This window comes from Cygnus olor, chromosome 29, assembly GCF_009769625.2.
Source record: "Cygnus olor isolate bCygOlo1 chromosome 29, bCygOlo1.pri.v2, whole genome shotgun sequence".
NCBI lineage: Eukaryota > Metazoa > Chordata > Aves > Anseriformes > Anatidae > Cygnus > Cygnus olor.
The window spans coordinates 1,965,549-1,982,746 of NC_049197.1; the positions used below are offsets into that span (position 1 = coordinate 1,965,549).

Here is a 17,198-nt window from a genome sequence, read left to right on the forward strand (position 1 = left end):
TGCCCCAGGCCCTTGTCCTGGCCCCACAAGACCCCAGCACAGGGCTCAGACGCCTGGGGTCAGCCCCACGCCCTTCCTGGGTGCAGGGGGGGGTGGTGCATTCCCGCCCCCCCCCCCCCCCAATCCCATGGCTGTTCCTAGCTGCAGGACAGGGAGAGCAGTGCTTGTCTGACCCCACTGCCCCATCCCACGCCTGGTTTCTGGCAATGGCAGGAGGGCGAAGGGCACAAAGGGGCCGGTTCCTGCATCTACAGGGTGGGAGATGCTGCAAGACCCGGGGGGGGGGGGGGCGGGGGGAAGGGTTGGAAATGGGGCACGACACGACACGGACACAGGTGTGTGATGTACACACACGCACTCATATCAGCATGCTCCCGTGCACGCATTGCCATGCATGGTTCCGTGTGAGTCCTCGCACACCTACTTCTGTGCATGGTTCCTTACACATCTGTGTGCATGTGGCCCCTGTGCTTGCCGTGCAGGAGTGCGTTCTTGTGGAGCCCCTGGCCTGGCAGGGAGTGGGCACAGCGGGGGGAGCCCAGGCCATGCCCCCGTCAGTAAATTCCAGTCCCTGCCGTCCCCAATTCTGGCGTTGCTGGGCCTGGGGGAGCACTGCGGCTCATTGGTATGGGGTCCGTGGCAGTGCAATGAGCAGAATTATCAGCACACGCATGAAAAATTAACCAGGCAAAAACAGCTGGGCAGGAGCTTTGTCTGCTGGGGCTGGGGGCGGCACGGCGTGGGCAGGCTGGCGTCGTCCAGGCAGCTGCAGGATGGGAGCTGGTGTCTGCCTCTGCTTCGCAGGTCATCCCTGCCTGCCCCACGCCTTCCAGCCCCCAAAGCGGGGCCGTCAATCTGGGATTGTCCCAGACCCGTGGCAGCTGCAGCCCCTGCCCCATCCCTGTCTGCTGGGGCACGTCTGTTCATGGTGACCCCATCGCTGGCCCACGGGATTTCAGCCTGGCTGACAGGAGCGAGACCTCCATCTCCTGCGGCTGCATTTGCAAGTCAACCACGAGCTCCGCAGCAGTGGCGGGGGCTACCGGGGGACAGGGACGGGGGCACCCTGGGGAGGGGAGCGGGAACGGAGCAGACCCCACCATGGAGGGATGAGGCCTTTCGTTGCTGCTCCCCCCCCCCCCCCTCCCTGGACATCTCTGGCTGGTTTGGGGAGGGGGTGCAGCTTTTCTGTAGAGCTGTTATTGCCACCCCACCCCCCCACCCCCCCCCGCCCATCCACAGGGCTGTAAACACTCAATTAAGCACGAGCGCCTGGTCCTGCCTTCCCTGTCGCTGCTGGTAATTATGTAGGTTTTTCGGTGTCAGGCACCGTGGGGAAGCGCGATTACAGCTAATTGGAGCGGCTCTCCCCAGCCCAGGCCCTTCTGCAGCTGCTGGAGCTGCCATGTGACAGCAGCTCTGCACCCCCCAGCCCTGAGCCCCCCCCCCCCAGTTCTGCAACACCTCTCCCTCCCCACCCCGCCCCCGATTTACACCCACAGGATGCCTGGGTGCTTCCCACCTGCCCGGCTGGAGATGTGGGGCTGGGTGAGGATCCAGGTGGGTGTCTGTGTGGCCAGGCAGACCCTGAAGGTTGGGGTTTGCCCCCCCCCGAGATATTTCAGGGACCCAGAGGCACCCTAAGGCTGCAGAAGGATGGGGTGCACCTGCTTGAAGCACTGCCCGGGGCTCTGCTCTGCGGGCAGGAGCTGGCTCAGCCCCGTGCATTGCATGCAGCACCGAATGCACCCAGGGCGCATGGGTGCGAGGAGCCCTGAGGCAGCCAGGGGAAGGGTGGGGGCTCCTGGAAAGAACGGGGCATCTGCTCTGTTCCCCGCCAGAGCTGGGGTTTGGTGGGGGGATCAGAGAACTGGGGGGGGGGGGGGTGTCAACGACCCAATGCCGCCCGTCCCGACAGAGACGCATCAGGAGCGCAGCGTCTGCCATTGATTTCTTATTAGGGAGTTCAACAAGAAAAATGAGGTGCTGGGGCTGCGGAGCAGCAGCCGTGATTTGTCGCCTTCGCGCCGTGTCCTGGCGGGGATGGGAATTGATTTGGGCGTCGCTGGCATCACTCAGTGGGGCTGGGGGGGACCAAGGCGGGGACCGGAGGGGGGTCGGGTCCTTGGAGCTGTGCGCCACGAGAGGGCGCCGCAGGACTCCCGACGGGCCCGGGACGCCCCACGGCGGGCAGCGGGGCCGCGGACACGCGTGGGCTGCTCATGCAAGAGCACGCAGCCCCGGGGCGCACGCCTGAGGGGTGCAGAGGTTGGGGTCGTGCCCGTGCCACGGTCCCGCGTGGGTCGGCAGCAGCTCGGCGGGGATGCTGCGGGTGTCGGGTTGGGCACACGCGTGTCCCCGTGCATCGGCCGGGCACGCTCCGCACCATCGTGCACGCCTCGGCCACGTGCGCCGCTGATTGGCACAGCTCCGGCCCCACCAGTGTCTTTGTCACGATGAAGGAAGAGGCTATTATGTTTATTAAATTGTATCGAGGCAGCATTACAGCAATTGGCAGCTGGCGACCCCGGTTATTTATAAAACATGCTTTGGAAATCACAGCTCTGGGCTTGGGCTTTTCTTTAGAGACTTATGGAAAGAAAAAAAATAAATAAATAAAAAGAAAATAAAAATCGATATTGCAGGACAAGACCAAGGCGGTGGTTAATTGCAGGGTCGGTTCCAGGAAACGCCTCCAGCAGCCACAGAAGCGGCAACCTGCCCACTGCCATCCTGGAGCCCCTGCCTGCGGTACTGGACGCCCCCTCAGCACCCCGGCTGCACCCTGCAGGCCCATGGCTGGGTCTCTGGGGACAAGGAGGGGGTTTGTCTCAGCTGACGCTTGCAATATCTTGGGGGGTTTGGGGTCCCAAGTTATTAGGGTGGTGCCCCAAATCCTCCAGCAGTTGTGGGTCAGGGATCGGCTTTCCTGGTGCTCATCACACAGTGCCCTGTGATTAATGGAGGGAATTAGGATGATAATAGCCCTGTAAATGAAGGTGCCAGCTATAAATGATGTGTGCCTGTGTTGGGTGATGGATGGCACCGGGGCCAGCCCTGGGTGCTGGCAGACAGGCGTGCTCAGATGCACACTGCAGCCAGGGCAAGCACATGGGGGAGCAAGGGGGGGGGGGGGGGGGCGGTCATGATGTCATAGAGATCAGTGGCATCACGGCATGGGCATGACATCACACTCAACAGGAGGAGATGTGGGACAATCCCAGCGTGGCAGGGAGGAAGGGGCGAGGTTGCCCCACCGTTACCTGGCTGTGCAATCCATCATGACATGTTGCAACAGTGCTGGCGGTGATGCCCTTTGCGGAGCTGCTCCTTCAGCCCCTGTCCCCCCACACCCCCCCTTGCCAGTCCCCTCAACCTGTTCCTGTCCCCGTCCCCCTGGCCGCCTCCTCTCCCTGCAAGGATCTGGGACCCACAGCACCCAGCCCCTTCTGCCCATGCTGAGGCTTGTCCTACAGCACGCCTCTGTGGGGCTATGAAATATATCCCGTTAATTCACCATTTAATTATTGGCTGTTTGTTTATTGTTTGTTTGCTTTAGATGATATGAATTTTTTATGATGGTTTCCATTGCGCCCCGGCCAAAAGCCAGGGAGATTTACAGCTTTGGCACGAGCAGCGCCGTGTGGCTCCATCCAGCCCCCTAAAAAGGGGAAGGGCCTAATTATCAGAGGGGTATGACCCTATTCTTGGGGCGGGGGGGGGGGGGGGGTGTGTGCAACCCTGTGTCACCCCCACAGGAGGTCTGGGGGGTCTGCTCTTTGCTGGGTGTGGGGGGTCTGCCTGGGGAGCAACAAATGGGGGCCAGGTGTGGGGCTAGGGGGGCAGTGAGGAGGCTGTGGGGTGGGGAGGGGGTGTGGAGCTGGCTGGGTGCTGGGGGAGGCATGCGGGGATTGGGGGGGGGGGGCTGAGTGCCAAGGCTGGGAGCTGGAGGAAACAGCACGCTCAGGTGCAGGCACGTTCAGCCCCAAGCTGCAGCATCTCCCATTAATGAAGCACTTCATCACCACGGCGTTGCAGGGGGGGCACCCAATTCGGGATGATAAATTCCCCGCGACGGCCCTGCGCTCGCTCGCAGCAGCCGTGATTCTCCTTCATCTTGAATAATATTTTTGGAGTGGCTGTAAAATACCCGCCGCAGCAGCTGCGAGCAGCATCACCAAGGCCTGGCGGCTCCCCCCGTTCCCCCCACCCTGTTTGTCTCAGCTGCTTTCCCTGACCAGGCTGTACCGGAGAGCCCTTCTATAGGGTCTGGGACTGCACTGGCACACATGGGATTGTGTGTTGGTGCGTGTGCAAGCCTGCGTCCTGCCCATAAATGTGTGTTAGTGTCCCTGTGGTCATGCACACCTGTTGGGATCGGGGCAGGGGTGTGCATGTGTCTGTGCACAAATGTGCACACAGACAGGTGGGTGCAGCAGCACAGGCGGGGCGGGGGGGGGGGAGGGTGTCTGTGCACAGGGAGGTGTGAGCGCACGTCCGTGCAGCTCTGCATCTGCACGTGTGTGTCCCTGCATGTGCCTGCTCACTGAGGTCGGGGGCTGTAATTCTTGTCTCTTGAGGAAGTATTTGAGGGCTTGGTCCACCCCTCAAAGCTCCGACCCTTCCGCTCCGCATGGTGCCAGGCAGGAGCAGCCATGAAGCGCTCAAAAGGTTTCTATCTGCTTGGATTTATGGTGTCTCCCTCCTGGGGGGGGGGGGAGGGGGGGGCGTGCTGGCATCCTTCCAGCACTCGGCAGGGCCAAGCCCCTTGAGATGGCCGCTGTCACAGGGGTGGGTTTGCAGCACCCAGGAGAGTGCCTGAGCAGCAGGGCACGAGCTCTAATCACCATGGAAGAGAGAAGTGCGGCACAGAATTAAATGGTCTCTTAATTATAATCATTAATGAGCATGGAGGCAGCTGGGCTTTGCAGGCAGGGAATCCCACTGCTTCTCCAGGGGAAGTCCTGGGCTTGTCTGCAGGGAGCTCGGAGCTTGCGGGGTGCTCCAGAGCAGCCCTGGCTCTGATGGGGTCAGGACCCACCAGCGTCCTAACACTGCTACGTGCCCACTCGACACCCCGCCGAGTACCTCCTCCCTGCCAAGGGGATCCCAGCGGTGCCTGCAGGGTCACCCTTGCAACATGCGCGCACATGCCCCATCACAAACCCTCCCGCACAGCTCTGCCCCAACCCTGCACACGCACGCACCCCATGCCACCGTCCCTGCACCACAGCAGTCGCTGGCAGAGGAAGGCAGCGAAGGACGCGAGCGCTCCTCTGCCGAGGGCAGGATGCACTCTGTCTTGGGGAGTGGCACTTAATCAATCCCATTTCAAAACTCTAATTATATCAACAAAGGCCTCAACACGGCGCTGCTGGCTGTGATTCAGGGCTCGTTTATTTATTTCCACAAGCTCCAGAGAAGTTTCTCCCCTTTGTCCTTTTAGACTTTGCTGAGAGAAAGGAGGTGAGGATGGAGTGGACGTGGCAGAGCTGGGCTGTGCGGAGGGGTGGCAGCAGAGCTCTGTGCATGCGCCAGCCAAGGCTGGGCTGGGGGGATATGGGGGTGCTGGCCCCCAGCAGAAGGGGGTGCATGTCGGGGACCAGCCTGTGCCCATCACATGCAGAAGGGACACTGGCACGCGCTCTGTGCCCCGAGGAGCCACGGGGCTCGGCCGCTGCAGGGCAGGATGTGGCCAGCAGCCATGGGGATGAATGCAACGTCCCTGCCTGCTGCGCTGGGCTGCCTGCTCCGCCAATCTCCCCAGTCTTTTGTTAAGAGCCAATGGGTACAAATAACTGGTTTCCATATGCACAGCAGCATCTGTTACTGCCAGGGAGATTTGCATTGCTAAATGTAAATTGGGTGTTATGTCATTTATCATAAAGGGGAGGGTGGCGGGGGGTGCTGAGGGGAGGCAGCAAACATCGGAGAAGTTGTCATAACAAATCACACAACTCATCTTTCGCCCTAGCACAAAGGTGCCGAGCAACCTGGGAGGGCTTTGTATGTGGAGGAGAGGGGCTGGCCCCTCATCCAGACAGGGAAACTGAGGCACAAGTGCTGGGGGAGGGCATCTAGGGGGTGTTGTGGAGAACCCAGACCCAAAGCTGGTCACTAACCCAGTGGTGGCAGCTCAGTACAGGAGTTGCTGGAAGGGGCAGAGCGTGGCTGGGGCTCCACAGTGGATGCTCAGCTGCCCGCTTCCAGCTTGCTGCCCCTGGGCTGGGATCCCCGTCCCGCCCCGTCCCTCCCAGCCCTGCTGCAGACGCCTCCCCGTGTGTCCTGCCCTCCTCCATCCTCGGCCAGCACTCGGAGCCTCGCACCACAACCAGACCTCCGGTCCCGCTCCCTTGCCATGAAGGGCCCCCTGCTCGGAGCCATGTTCTCCCGGCACGTCAAGCGGCACCCCGGAGTGAGTCCCCCATCGCCCCTCCGGCCGGATTCCCTGCATCCTTCTGCCCCTCACCTCCTCCCAGACCCCTTGGCCCTTACCTCTCCATCTCCCCCTTCCCTCCCCTGGGACGTGTGCCCTGCACCTACCCTCACCCTTCTCCTCTTATCCCTTATTCCTCCTCCACCCACTGCTCCCTTCTCCAGCTCCGCTTCCACCCCAAACCTCTTCTCAGCCTCCTCTGCCCTCCCTGTGCCATCCCAGGGCTGCCCCCCGCTCGCCCGCTGCCCGCTTGCACTTGGCCCGCCTGCCTCCTGCAGCATCCCACAGGTGCTGGGGGGTCCTGTCTGTGCCCCACAGGTGAGCCACCCACGTCCAGTGCCGTTGGGGTGCAGCAGGGGTGGGCTTTGTGCGCGTGGAGGCATTTGTATCCAGCCACACTCACTGGCAGCTGCGTGGGTGGACGGAGGGCACTGCTCCCTGCTCCGGGGGGGGTCTTTGGAAGAGGGTGGGAATGGAAGCTGAGCGTGCTGCTGGCCAGCCCCCACAGCCCAGGTTTGATGTGCCAGCTCCTGTCCTTCCAGCCTTCCCCATTCCCTGCCACCGAAACCTTACAGACCCTCCAAGAGGACCACAGTTGTGTGTCCCTACCCTGCCAGGAAGGTCCCCCCATGGCAGAGCCCCTGCCAGAGGGTCCCCGGTATCCACCCTGCATCCTGTCAGGGGCTGGTGACCTGCGGAGGGTTGACGAGCTGCCGGCGCCGGGCTGGAAGTCACGTAAGCGCTTGGCAGTCGGGTTTGTGGGGAGGCAGAGCTGCCAGGCTGGAAAGGATGATGAGCCGTGGCCGAGCACCAGGCCGGCTCCGGTGGCGGGAGGCTGGTGGCCAGGCAGGAGGCGCGGGAGGCTGGGGCCTCTCCCGTGATGGAGGATGCCCGGGTGATTCTGCAACTGCCGTGAAAGCGCGGGTGTGCAGCAAGGGCCAGGTCTCTCGTGCCGGCTTTGCAGCACAGCTGCAGGACAGGGATTTGAGGCTTTTCTGCTCATGCCCCACTGCGGTGTCTGCAGCTGTCAGGCAGAGATTTGTGCATGGCTTGAGGGGGTGCAGCAGGGTCCCCGAGCAGCATGTGGGAGGGGCGGTGGGCCTGGATGCCCGTGCCTGAAGCACCTGCAGCCGTCCCGCAGGGCTGGTGCCAGCACAAGTTGCTGTGGCAGTTTCTGAGACGTCATTCTTCACACGTGACCACCCTGGCATGTACATCGGGGCTCTCACCTTGCAGCAGAGCCCCCCCACTGCCCACCCGCCTGGCAGTGAGCGACGGCCTTGCTGTGCCCAAGGAGCCTGGTACCGGTGAGGTACGGGAGCCCTGGCAGGACAAGTGCCACGGGCATGCTGCCCACACCACCGGGCATCACTCCGGCTGCTCGCCTTTGCATGCGGACCTGCCACAGGTGCTGGGGCTGGTGCGAAGAACCCCTGGCATGAGCTGCTCAGCCCAGTGCCCTCGCCTCACCTGGCACCTGCACACATTTGCTTTCTCCTTCCCATTGCTTTTGCAGCCAGTGCGGTGGGACGAGGGCCAGGTCCCTGCTCTGTCAGTGCTGGCTCTGGCTGTCCACAGGCTCACGGCGAGGTGCGGGTGGTGGCTGTGGCAGGGCTGGGGGTGCATGAGGTCCTGGGGCACATGTGCCTCACTCTGGACATGGCCATCTGCAGCTCCCACCATTAGGGTTAAGGGGCAAACACTCCTGGGCAGCTCAGCCCCACAAATGCATGCCCACAAGCAGCATTTTAACTCTCTGTATGCTTAAGGTCAAACTCGTAACGTCTTATTTATTTCCATGTGCATGGAGGAGGCTGTTCCCAGAACTCTGTAGCCCCCTTGCCTGCCACAAGCCTGGTCCCCCTGCTCCCCCTACCTTTAATTCTTCCCAGGCATTAATTACCCAGAAGGTGTCAGCAGCAGATGGTGAGACGGATCCGTCGCCCCGAATCTCCTCCAACAGACACTGCAATTCCCGGCGCTGTGGAGTTCTTCTTGATTAGCCGGCGCGGCTGGGTAGTGGCTACTGCCAGATCCTCTTGGCACCTGGCCGCACACAGCGCAAAAGATCATTATCTGCTGATGCCTCTAACCTCCTGAATCGGCACCGGCATCTGCCGGGCAAGAGCGCGGCGTGCTGCTTGGCTTGGGCTTTGGCGCTGCAGAGCAGGATGTGGGCCATGCAGGGACATTGGGAAGGATGCGGGGTGGCCAACTAGGACCAAGGGGCAGGCAGGGAGCCTGTGTGGAGTGGGAGACATTTTATGTCAAGGTGCCTTCCCCACAAGACACCTTCCCTGTGGGGGTGCTTGGTGGAGAACAGCCCAGGGAGGTTCAGCTGGATCCTGTTTTTTGTGTTTTGGAATCCCCCCCCGGCCAACCCCCCAGCCTCATCCAGGTGGGGAAACTGAGTCACACACAGTGGGTGGGCGGGTGGGGGTTCGGAGACACTCACTGAGAGCTCAAGCTGCCAAACAGCACTGCAGATATAACCCAAGAGCTCAGGTGCTGGCAATGCAAACTGCGCTGAGCGTGAGGCGCTCGCTGTGCACCGCCGGCCCCCGCTCCCGCGCTGCCACTAATGGGCACGGCGAGGCGCCGGCCGTGTTTGCCTTCCCAGGGGCACAGGTTGGCAGGAGGTTCATTACACTCCGACCGTCTTCCCTGGCGCGGGGGCCACAGCAATCTGGGGGAGGTCAGAGCTGCTGCGTCTCAGCTCCAATTGAGGCCGCGTCCCCCTGGGCACTGGGGATTGGCAGCACGAGGAGGGGGGAGCGGAGACGAGGAGATGGAGCCACTCACCCTGCAGTGGCGAGATGAAAGCCCTGCCTTGGGGGGGGCTGCTTGCAGGGACCCCTGCCATGGTGGCCAGGGCAGCACCAAGGGGGTGGCTGAGTGCCCCCCCACGCAGTTACCGCTTCTCCGAGCCCTGCCTTGCACCCAGCAGCACAGCACAGTGAATGCAGCACCTCAGCAGCAGCAGCAGGGGATGCAGCCCCGGCTGTCCTGTGCTTGGCAGGGATATGGGACAGGAGGACACCGGGTGCTGGACCTGCGGGGGGGTAGCTTGCTGGGGTGGGGGTCCATGCCCTGCCTGCAGACCGAAGGGACCCCATGTCCTGGGGGGCACCGCCAGCGAGGTGCAGGTACCCTCAGCTATGCTGGTGAGCATGGTGCCAGGCCGGCAGCGGGGAAGTGATTTCTCATTCTAAACCCAATTCCTCTCCAACATGAGCCGATTTTTCTCTCCCTCTTTTAATTCAGTCACTCAAGCTGACAGCTACACTGTGTACTGCAGCCCAGCTACAGGATTGCTCTGCCATATTTCCCCTGTAAATCTCCCAGTGTGTCAGCTCTCCCTTTCACTCTCCAGTCGGCCTGATAAATATTCATTTTATTGGGGTATTTTTCATTTTTCTCTCTCTCTCTGCAGCTCGTTCCCCTCATTGGCTTCATCAGTGTTGGACTGGGCAGCGCTGTGCTGTACTTGCTCAGGCTGGCCCTGTACAGCCCGGACGTCAGGTATGGGGGTGCCGGCACACAGCCCACATGCACCATGCACCCGGCACAGCGCTGGGGGGGGGGGGTCCGCAAGGTGCTCCCCCCTGCTCAGACACCTCTGTGGGGGGCTCCAAGGGGTGGGCACGGACCAGCAGCACCGGGGGACGAGGGAAGCCGAGGCACTGCCTGCCCTGCCCCTGCTTGGGGTTGCCTCAAGGCCCGCTCCAGCCCTGCTGCTCCAGGAATAGCACCGGCAGCTGGGGGACGCAGGGAGGGGAGCGGGAGACGGGCACGTTCCGAGGAAGGGCAGAGAGCAGGGTGGGCGCAGGAGTGACGAGGCAGATAACAGCAGCGTGCGACTGATGGATGGATGGACAGACAGACAGACACACAGCGTGGGGCTGGATGGATTGACAGAGGGCCAGAGAGAGAGAGGGCTGCGAAAACAGCGGGACAGCTGGCTGCTGAAGGGCTGGGGTGCGAGGTTGGAGGGGTGGCTAGGCAGATAAAAAACCATGCAAGGACGAATGGCGAAGGGGAGGAAGACGAGGTGTAAGGATAGATTGATGAGGAACAGAGGCTGGATGGATTGGCATAGGGAAAGGCAGGCACGCTGCGGCGTGCGAGGCAATTTTTTTTTTTTCCTTATAACTGAGTGGCCCACGGTCCCTGCAGCCCCACGCTGTCTAATGCCTATCTAATATTTGTTTGCTCCGGGTAAAACGCTCATTGATTTAATTTGATGCCAGCTGCCCAGGGTACTTAGCTCAGCAATTAGCAGATCCAGGCACCTTGTCTTTGATGGTGGAAGCGCAGGGGTGTGCACGTGTTTGTCAAGGGGGGGGGGGGGGGGGGATAAAACAACAGCAGCCCGCCCAGCACATTAATGCCACTAAACAGCTCCAGGGGTCCGCAATCGCAGCGCAGCTCCCCCCTCCCTGCCCCAGCACACGCATCTTCCGAGATGGAAAATTCTGCTCTTGGCCAACACCAGCGGATTGCAGGGGGAGGGAGGGAGGGAGAGGACAGGAGCTGCTTTCTCCAGGGTCCCATCCCATGGCTCTGCTGGCCTTCTGCAACCCCCCCGGGGCAGGACAGAACGTTTCCTCCTTGGTCAGAAGCCAGTCGGAGCCCCTGACCCACCGGCACAGCAGACGCAATGATGGTGTCCAGGATTAGCCCTGCACGGAGATAGGGCTGGGGGCACCCATGGGGGTGAAATGGGGAGTGGGTGTCTGTGGGGCCCTACCCCTCCCTTTACAGGTGCTGACAGCCCCATCACTTCTTGCAGCTGGGACCGAAAAAATAACCCTGAACCCTGGAATAAGCTGGGCCCCACGGACCAGTATAAAGTGAGCACTGGGGTGAACTGGGGGGCCTGGCTCTCTGGGGTGGGGGCACAGGCACCTTTCAGGGACCAGCACCACGCTGTGCTTGGGGAAGAGTGGGGAACAGCATCAACCCTGGGACGGAGGCAGGGGGGCACAAGCCCTTGAATGCCCCCACCCCTGCTCATACCCCTCCCCTTTTCAGTTCATGGCAGTTTCCACCGACTACAAGAGCCTCAAGAAGGACCGGCCCAGCTTCTGAGCTGCTGCCTTGTGCCAGCCCCCCCAGCACCTTCTGCAGACCCCCCCCAGCACTGCTGGCCTGCTCCACAACAGCCCCAGCACCAGGCTGGACCCCTGCACCAAGCCCCCTCACTCCAGGCCCCTCTGTCCTGCCCTGCAGCAGCTGCTGCTTGCACCACCTCTCCCGCCAGCCCCATCTGCATCAAACACATAGACCGGTAATAAATAAATCACTGAGGGGAGCGAGGAGGATGGCTCGTGGCTTCCCAGGCCCATCAACACAGGAGCAGTCCAACACCCCATGCCCTGCGAGGGCCGGGGGCTTGCGTCCCACTGGAAGCCGCGGTTCCCAGCCCTGACCCCTCAGCGCCGCGCTTCCGCTCTCCCACGCTCCAGGGGTGCCCCCGGAGCTCCCCCGCGAGGGTCCTGGCCCATGGGGAGGCCACAGGAAGCCAGATCTGGGGAGGAAAAAGAGGAGGGCTGGAGGGGGAGTTGAACACAACCAGACGCAGTGCATGCACGCGCCTGTTCCCCGCCCCGGGGCCTACGTGCCACACGGCACGGCCTGGCTTTTGCCACGGGCGGGGGGGGCCTGTCTGGTGCTGTTTGGTTTGGCCAAGAAGGAGAATTAAAGGCCAGGATTTTAGGAAGCGACGAGCGGGACGTGCCTAGGGCTGGCAGCGGGGGGGCTGTCGAGGCTCCGCCACCTCCAGCCAGGCCAGGACCATGGGGGCTGCCACTGTCCTCACACCCCATGGCACGAGGGGCACAGGGAGGGGTACTGGGGGAGCACTGGGGTAGGGGAGAGGGACACAGGGGACAACTGGGGGCACTGGGACCGTGTCTGGTGATGACTGGGGGTCTGGGGATGCCATCGGCCGCGTCCTCCCCCCATCTCCAGCCCCAGCTCAGTGCAGCCCACACACCTCCAGGCAGGCAGGCTCTGCCCCCACTTTTATTAGCGTACCTCCCCTACGGAAAATTGCAAGACTTCCTCGGGCAGAAGGGAGGAGGCTGAAGCCAGGATTGGTCCCGTCCTACCCCACGGGGTTGGTTGGTCTCTAGACCCTAACACTGAGCAGGATGGGGGGGGCACCCAGGGAGAGGAGGTGCCCAGCCCCAGAGGTGCTGGTGGGGACGAAGGAGAGCAGGGAATGCATGGGATGGGTTCAGCTCCCCCTCGCCCCAGAGTCCAGGCCTGGCAGGAGGGGCAAGAGCCCCCCCTCAGCGGTCACTGAAGCCAGGCATGGGGAAGGCACGAGCAAAGGTCTCCACACGCTGGCGCAGCTCTGCCAAGCGCCGCTGCGTCTCCGCATCCTGCAGCAAGAAGGTCTTGAACTCCTGGAGCTTGCCTGGGTGCAGAAGGTGGGGAGCAGGTGAGAGGGGCATGGGGGGGCACAGCAGCCCCATCCTGCCCCAAACAGAGAGGTGCCCACTCGCAGCCACAGCCCAGGGCCCTGCTAACTCACTGGTTTTGCTCTTGACATCCAGGGCCAGCGCTATGCCTTCATCGATGAATCCCACCACTTTCTGGAAATCCTCCTCGCGGAAGTGGCGGGAGGTCAGCGCGGGGGCCCCTAGGGACACATCAGGGCTGTGAGCTACACCGGGGGGTACACCCAACGGGAGCCAAACCCACCAAGGTGCTCCCAAGGTCCCTGAAGTGGTCCCAGACCCCTTCCCATAAGGGGTCCTCAAAGAGGGGTGGAAGGGAAGGGAGACACCCTGGAGAGACAACAACCTGGGGACCCCTCCCCAGGGAAGGGGCTGGGTGGGGGCAGGAATCTCCTTCCCAGAACAAGGCCTGTCCCTCACCCAGGCGCAGCCCTCCCGGCGTGAGCGCACTCTTGTCCCCCGGGCACGTGTTCTTGTTGGCCGTGATGGAGACAAGCTCCAGGACTCGCTCGGCCCGGGCGCCATCGATGCCCTTGGGCCGCAGGTCCACCAGCACCAGGTGGTTGTCGGTGCCACCTGGGGAGCAAGGGACACAAGGTAAGTGGTGACAGACCCTGTCCCCTGCAACCCCCCCGCAGCCCCGCTCCCTCTGTGCCACCTTCAGAGCCCTGCCCCCGCATCCTCAGCCCCCTTCCCCTTGTCCCCTGCGGCCAGGACGGAGGCACTACCTGACACCAGGGTGTACCCGCGCTGCAGCAGCGCCTGTGCCATGGCTTTGGCGTTCCTCAGCACCTGCTGGCAGTACTGGCGGAACGCAGGAGAGCTGGCCTGGGGCGGGGACAGACCGCGTCCATCAGCATGGGGCCTGGCACAGCCCAGCCCAGCCCTGGATCCTCCCCCCGCAGACCTGCTTGAGGGCCACAGCTACAGCAGCGATGGCGTGGTTGTGGGGCCCCCCTTGCAGGGAGGGGAAGACGGCGAAGTTGATCCTGTCCTCCAGGTCATAGAGCGTCTCCTTGCCCGTCTTCTTATCCACCGAGCGCACACCCTTGCGATAGAAGATGAGTCCTGACCTGCGGGCAAGAGAGCATGGCACTGCTCCTCCCAGCACAGCCTGGCCCCTCTGCACCAGTGCAGCACCAACGCTGTCACCATGCTGCTCTGGGCCTGCCGGGTGTCGTCCCTCCTGCCCCAGGTCCGGGGGCTGTCCCCAGACAGAGCATGAAAATCAAACTCTGCTTTGCACCCCCCACGGGGCGCTGGAGCCTTCCCGGGAATGGCAGTGGGATGCGGCCTCACCTGGCGCCACGCAGGGTCTTGTGCGTGGTGCTGGTCACCAGGTCCGCGTGCTCAAAGGGCGACGGGATGGCCTTGGCAGCCACCAGCCCGCTGATGTGTGCCATGTCCGCCAGCAGGTACGCCTTCACCTCCTCGCATACCTGGGGACGTGGCAGTCAGGGGCTGGCCCCATCCCTGCGGTGCGCCTGCACCCAGGTAGCGAGGGCTCCTGTCCCCGTGGCACCGCGCCGCTTCCCCGCACCTTCTTCATGCGAGCGTAGTCGATGAGGCGGGCATACGCACTGGTGCCAGCAATGACAAGGCGAGGACGGAAGAGCCGCGCTGTCACCTCCAGCTGGTCGTAGTCGATCAGCCCCGTGGCTGGCTGCAAGGGATGGACAGGCAGAGAGATGACAGAGACACACCTCCCCTTGCAGCTCTGAGCACGGCGCGGCCAAGAGCTCACAGAGCATGGCACAACACAAGGACGTAGCACAGGGGGGCAGTGGGACAGGGGATGGCAGGGGTGCTGAGGCACCCCAGGGGCACTGCTGGGGCTCAGCCAGCCCCCCCCTGACTCACATCGAGCTTGTAGGGCATCGACTCAAAGAAGATGGACGTGGCTGAGATCCTCTTGACATCTGACATGTACCCGTGTGTGAGGCTGTGGGGGAAGGCAGAGGTGCGAGATGAGGCTGGGACCCCCCCAAGGGGTGCAGACTCCCAGCTGCCTCACCCCGGCACCTACTGGCCCCCATCAGGCAGGTCCAGCCCCATCAGGCGGTCGTGGGGCTGCAGCAGGGCTGTGTAGGCTGCAAAGTTGGCCGGAGACCCTGAGTAGGGCTGAACATTCACGCCCCAGCGGGCAGGGTCCAGGTCAAACGCCTCCAGAGCCCGCTGCTCGCACAGCAGCTCAATCTGGTCCACCACCTCGGCTCCCCCGTAGTACCTGGGGGGGGAAAAGGCGGTGATTATAGGGTATCCCCCTCTGCGAACCCCACTGGGGACCTTAGGGGAGAGGAGAGCTTCCCTTCTGGTACACCCCTGCCAGCCCTGGGGTCCCTATGACCCTTCCTGCAGCTGAATCCCGACTGCAGAAGGACCCCTGACGCTGCCAGCACCCCCTGGCCAAGCCCAGAGCCCACGCCCCCCCTTTACCTCTTGCCCGGGTATCCCTCCGAGTACTTGTTGTTGAGGCAGGAGCCCAGGGCCTCCAGCGCTGCCCGGCTGCAGAAATTCTGGGGAAGAAGAGGCTCAGAGTCGGGGTGCCACAGCTCATGGGAGACGGACCACTGCCGTCCCCGCTCCCAGCACCCCCTATCCCACCTCAGACCCCCTACTCCACCTCAGAGGCAATGAGCTCCAGCCCTCGGCACTGCCGATCCTTCTCCTTCTGGACCAGGGACCACATCTCGGGGTCGCTCTCGGCAAGGCTCTCCTGCCCCGTCCAGCCAGGCAGGTGCCCGACGGCTGCTGCCGCGGCCGTGCCATGCTGCGCTCGCCAGCTGCCAGCACCCAGCTGGGCGCATCGCTGCAGAGCCTGCACGGGACAGGGGGGCTCAGAGGTTGCCACCCGTCACGGGCAGCTGCCAGGCCCCGATACCCCCGAAGCACCCTCGGAGCTGTGAGCAGCAGCACGAGGAGCAGGACCCCGGTGCTCTGGCTCCCGCTGCCACCCCAGAGGGTGGGTGTGGGCAAGTGGGACCCCCCCCGGGGCTACCCCAGCCCATAGGCAGAGCTGGAGCAGCTCCGGTGAAGGAGCAGCAGCAACGGCAGCAAAACCTGCTGCGGGTACGCAAGGGCGCATGCGGGGGGTAAGCTGCACGTGCGTACACGTGGGCACCTGGTGGGATGGGGGGGCCACCAGGACAGACGGACCCCGGGACAGATGGACACTGGGACAGATGGACCCCCAGCCCCAGGGGACCGGGACCCCAGGACCCTTCGGTGCGCAACGGCAACTGGCAGAGCCACTGGGTCAGCCGGGGGGGGGGAGCCCACAGATCCTGGGGGAGCCCGGCATCTGTGCTGGGGGGGGGGGACCCCACGCACCCCCAGCCCCGTTCCCCACTGACGGCTTCGTGCCCGGGGGGGGGATCCGCACGCACGTGTGCGGCCCCGTCCCGGTGCCGGGTGATGTAACCGCCGCCGCCCCATTGCATCACCCGCCGGGCCGCGGCCCCCCCGGAGCGGGGCACAGCGCGGAGCCGCCCCCGTCCCGCCCCGTCGGGCAGGGGCCAGGGCCAAGGCCGGCGGCGGCGGCTGCCCCCGGGTCGGGACCGCGGCCGGGGACTTTGGGACGGACGCGAAGGTCGCGGGGGGGGGGCAGGGGGGGGCACGGGGCGGGGGGTGGAGTAGGGGGCAGTGGGGGGGAGGGGTAAAGGGCACGGCTGAAAGGGACGAGATGAAAATGGGGGGAGGAGACGGGGGCGGGGCGTGCCGGGACCCCCTGCGGGCAGCGGGACCCCCACAAGCACCTGGACCCCCAACGAGCACCGGGACCCCCCCCCACCGCGGGCATCGGGATCCCCGCGGGCATCGGGACCCCCGCGGGCATCGGCACCTCCACGTGCACCGGGACCCCCCCGAGCACTGAGACCCCCCCGAGCACCGGGACCCCCTGCGGAAACCGGCAACCCCGTGAACACCGCCCCCCCCCCCGGCACCGGGTCCCCCCCCCCCAATACACCGGGCCCCCCAGACACCGGACCCCCCACCTGTACTGGCCCCCCCCCCGCCCCCCCGAACACCGGGCCCGGCCATCAGGAGCCCCCCCTCGAGCACCGGGACCTCCCTGCGGGCAACGGGACCCCCGAGGGCACCCCCACCCCCCCCCCGACTCACCGTGCCCAGGCGCAGAGGCCACATCGCGGCCGGCTGCAGGCGGGTCCCGGCCGGGTCCCGGTGCCGTCCCCGGTCCCTGCCCCGCCCCCCGGGGGGCGGGGCCGAGGGGCTGCCGGTACCGCGGGGCACGCCGGGAACCGGGGTCTGGGCCCCCTCCCGCCGGGGGGGGGGTC

General features: G+C 64.1%; 2 protein-coding genes across 2 annotated transcripts; one reads left to right on the plus strand and one right to left on the minus strand.

Moving 5' to 3' along the window:
* Positions 1 to 6,258: 6,258 nt before the first annotated feature.
* Positions 6,259 to 11,755, plus strand: NDUFA4L2 (NDUFA4 mitochondrial complex associated like 2). The gene is made up of 4 exons (XM_040539591.1): positions 6,259 to 6,415; positions 9,870 to 9,958; positions 11,229 to 11,289; positions 11,471 to 11,755. The coding sequence occupies exons 1-4, from the start codon at positions 6,359 to 6,361 to the stop codon at positions 11,525 to 11,527; spliced, it is 264 nt and encodes an 87-aa protein (XP_040395525.1). The 5' UTR covers positions 6,259 to 6,358; the 3' UTR covers positions 11,528 to 11,755.
* A 680-nt stretch (positions 11,756 to 12,435) lies between these two features.
* Positions 12,436 to 17,168, minus strand: SHMT2 (serine hydroxymethyltransferase 2). Its single transcript, XM_040539526.1, has 12 exons — positions 17,026 to 17,168; positions 15,527 to 15,721; positions 15,340 to 15,419; positions 14,930 to 15,130; positions 14,764 to 14,845; positions 14,444 to 14,566; positions 14,203 to 14,342; positions 13,811 to 13,976; positions 13,632 to 13,731; positions 13,324 to 13,479; positions 12,978 to 13,085; positions 12,436 to 12,860 (listed from the first exon to the last, which is right to left on the minus strand). The coding sequence occupies exons 1-12, from the start codon at positions 17,047 to 17,049 to the stop codon at positions 12,733 to 12,735; spliced, it is 1,503 nt and encodes a 500-aa protein (XP_040395460.1). The 5' UTR covers positions 17,050 to 17,168; the 3' UTR covers positions 12,436 to 12,732.
* Between the last annotated feature and the right edge of the window lie 30 nt (positions 17,169 to 17,198).

Bases quoted from the DNA above. Each gene is read 5' to 3' on its own strand.
- NDUFA4L2 (XM_040539591.1), top strand. From the start codon at position 6,359: ATGAAGGGCCCCCTGCTCGGAGCCATGTTCTCCCGGCACGTCAAGCGG. The intron at 6,416-9,869 runs GTGAGTCCCCCA...CTCTCTCTGCAG, and splicing joins ACGTCAAGCGGCACCCCGGA to CTCGTTCCCCTCATTGGCTT. The intron at 9,959-11,228 runs GTATGGGGGTGC...CACTTCTTGCAG, and splicing joins CTGTACAGCCCGGACGTCAG to CTGGGACCGAAAAAATAACC.
- SHMT2 (XM_040539526.1), bottom strand. From the start codon at position 17,049: ATGTGGCCTCTGCGCCTGGGCACG. The intron at 15,722-17,025 runs GTGAGTCGGGGG...TGTCCCGTGCAG, and splicing joins GGCCTCTGCGCCTGGGCACG to GCTCTGCAGCGATGCGCCCA. The intron at 13,732-13,810 runs GTCTGCGGGGGG...TCCCCGCCCCAG, and splicing joins TAGCTGTGGCCCTCAAGCAG to GCCAGCTCTCCTGCGTTCCG.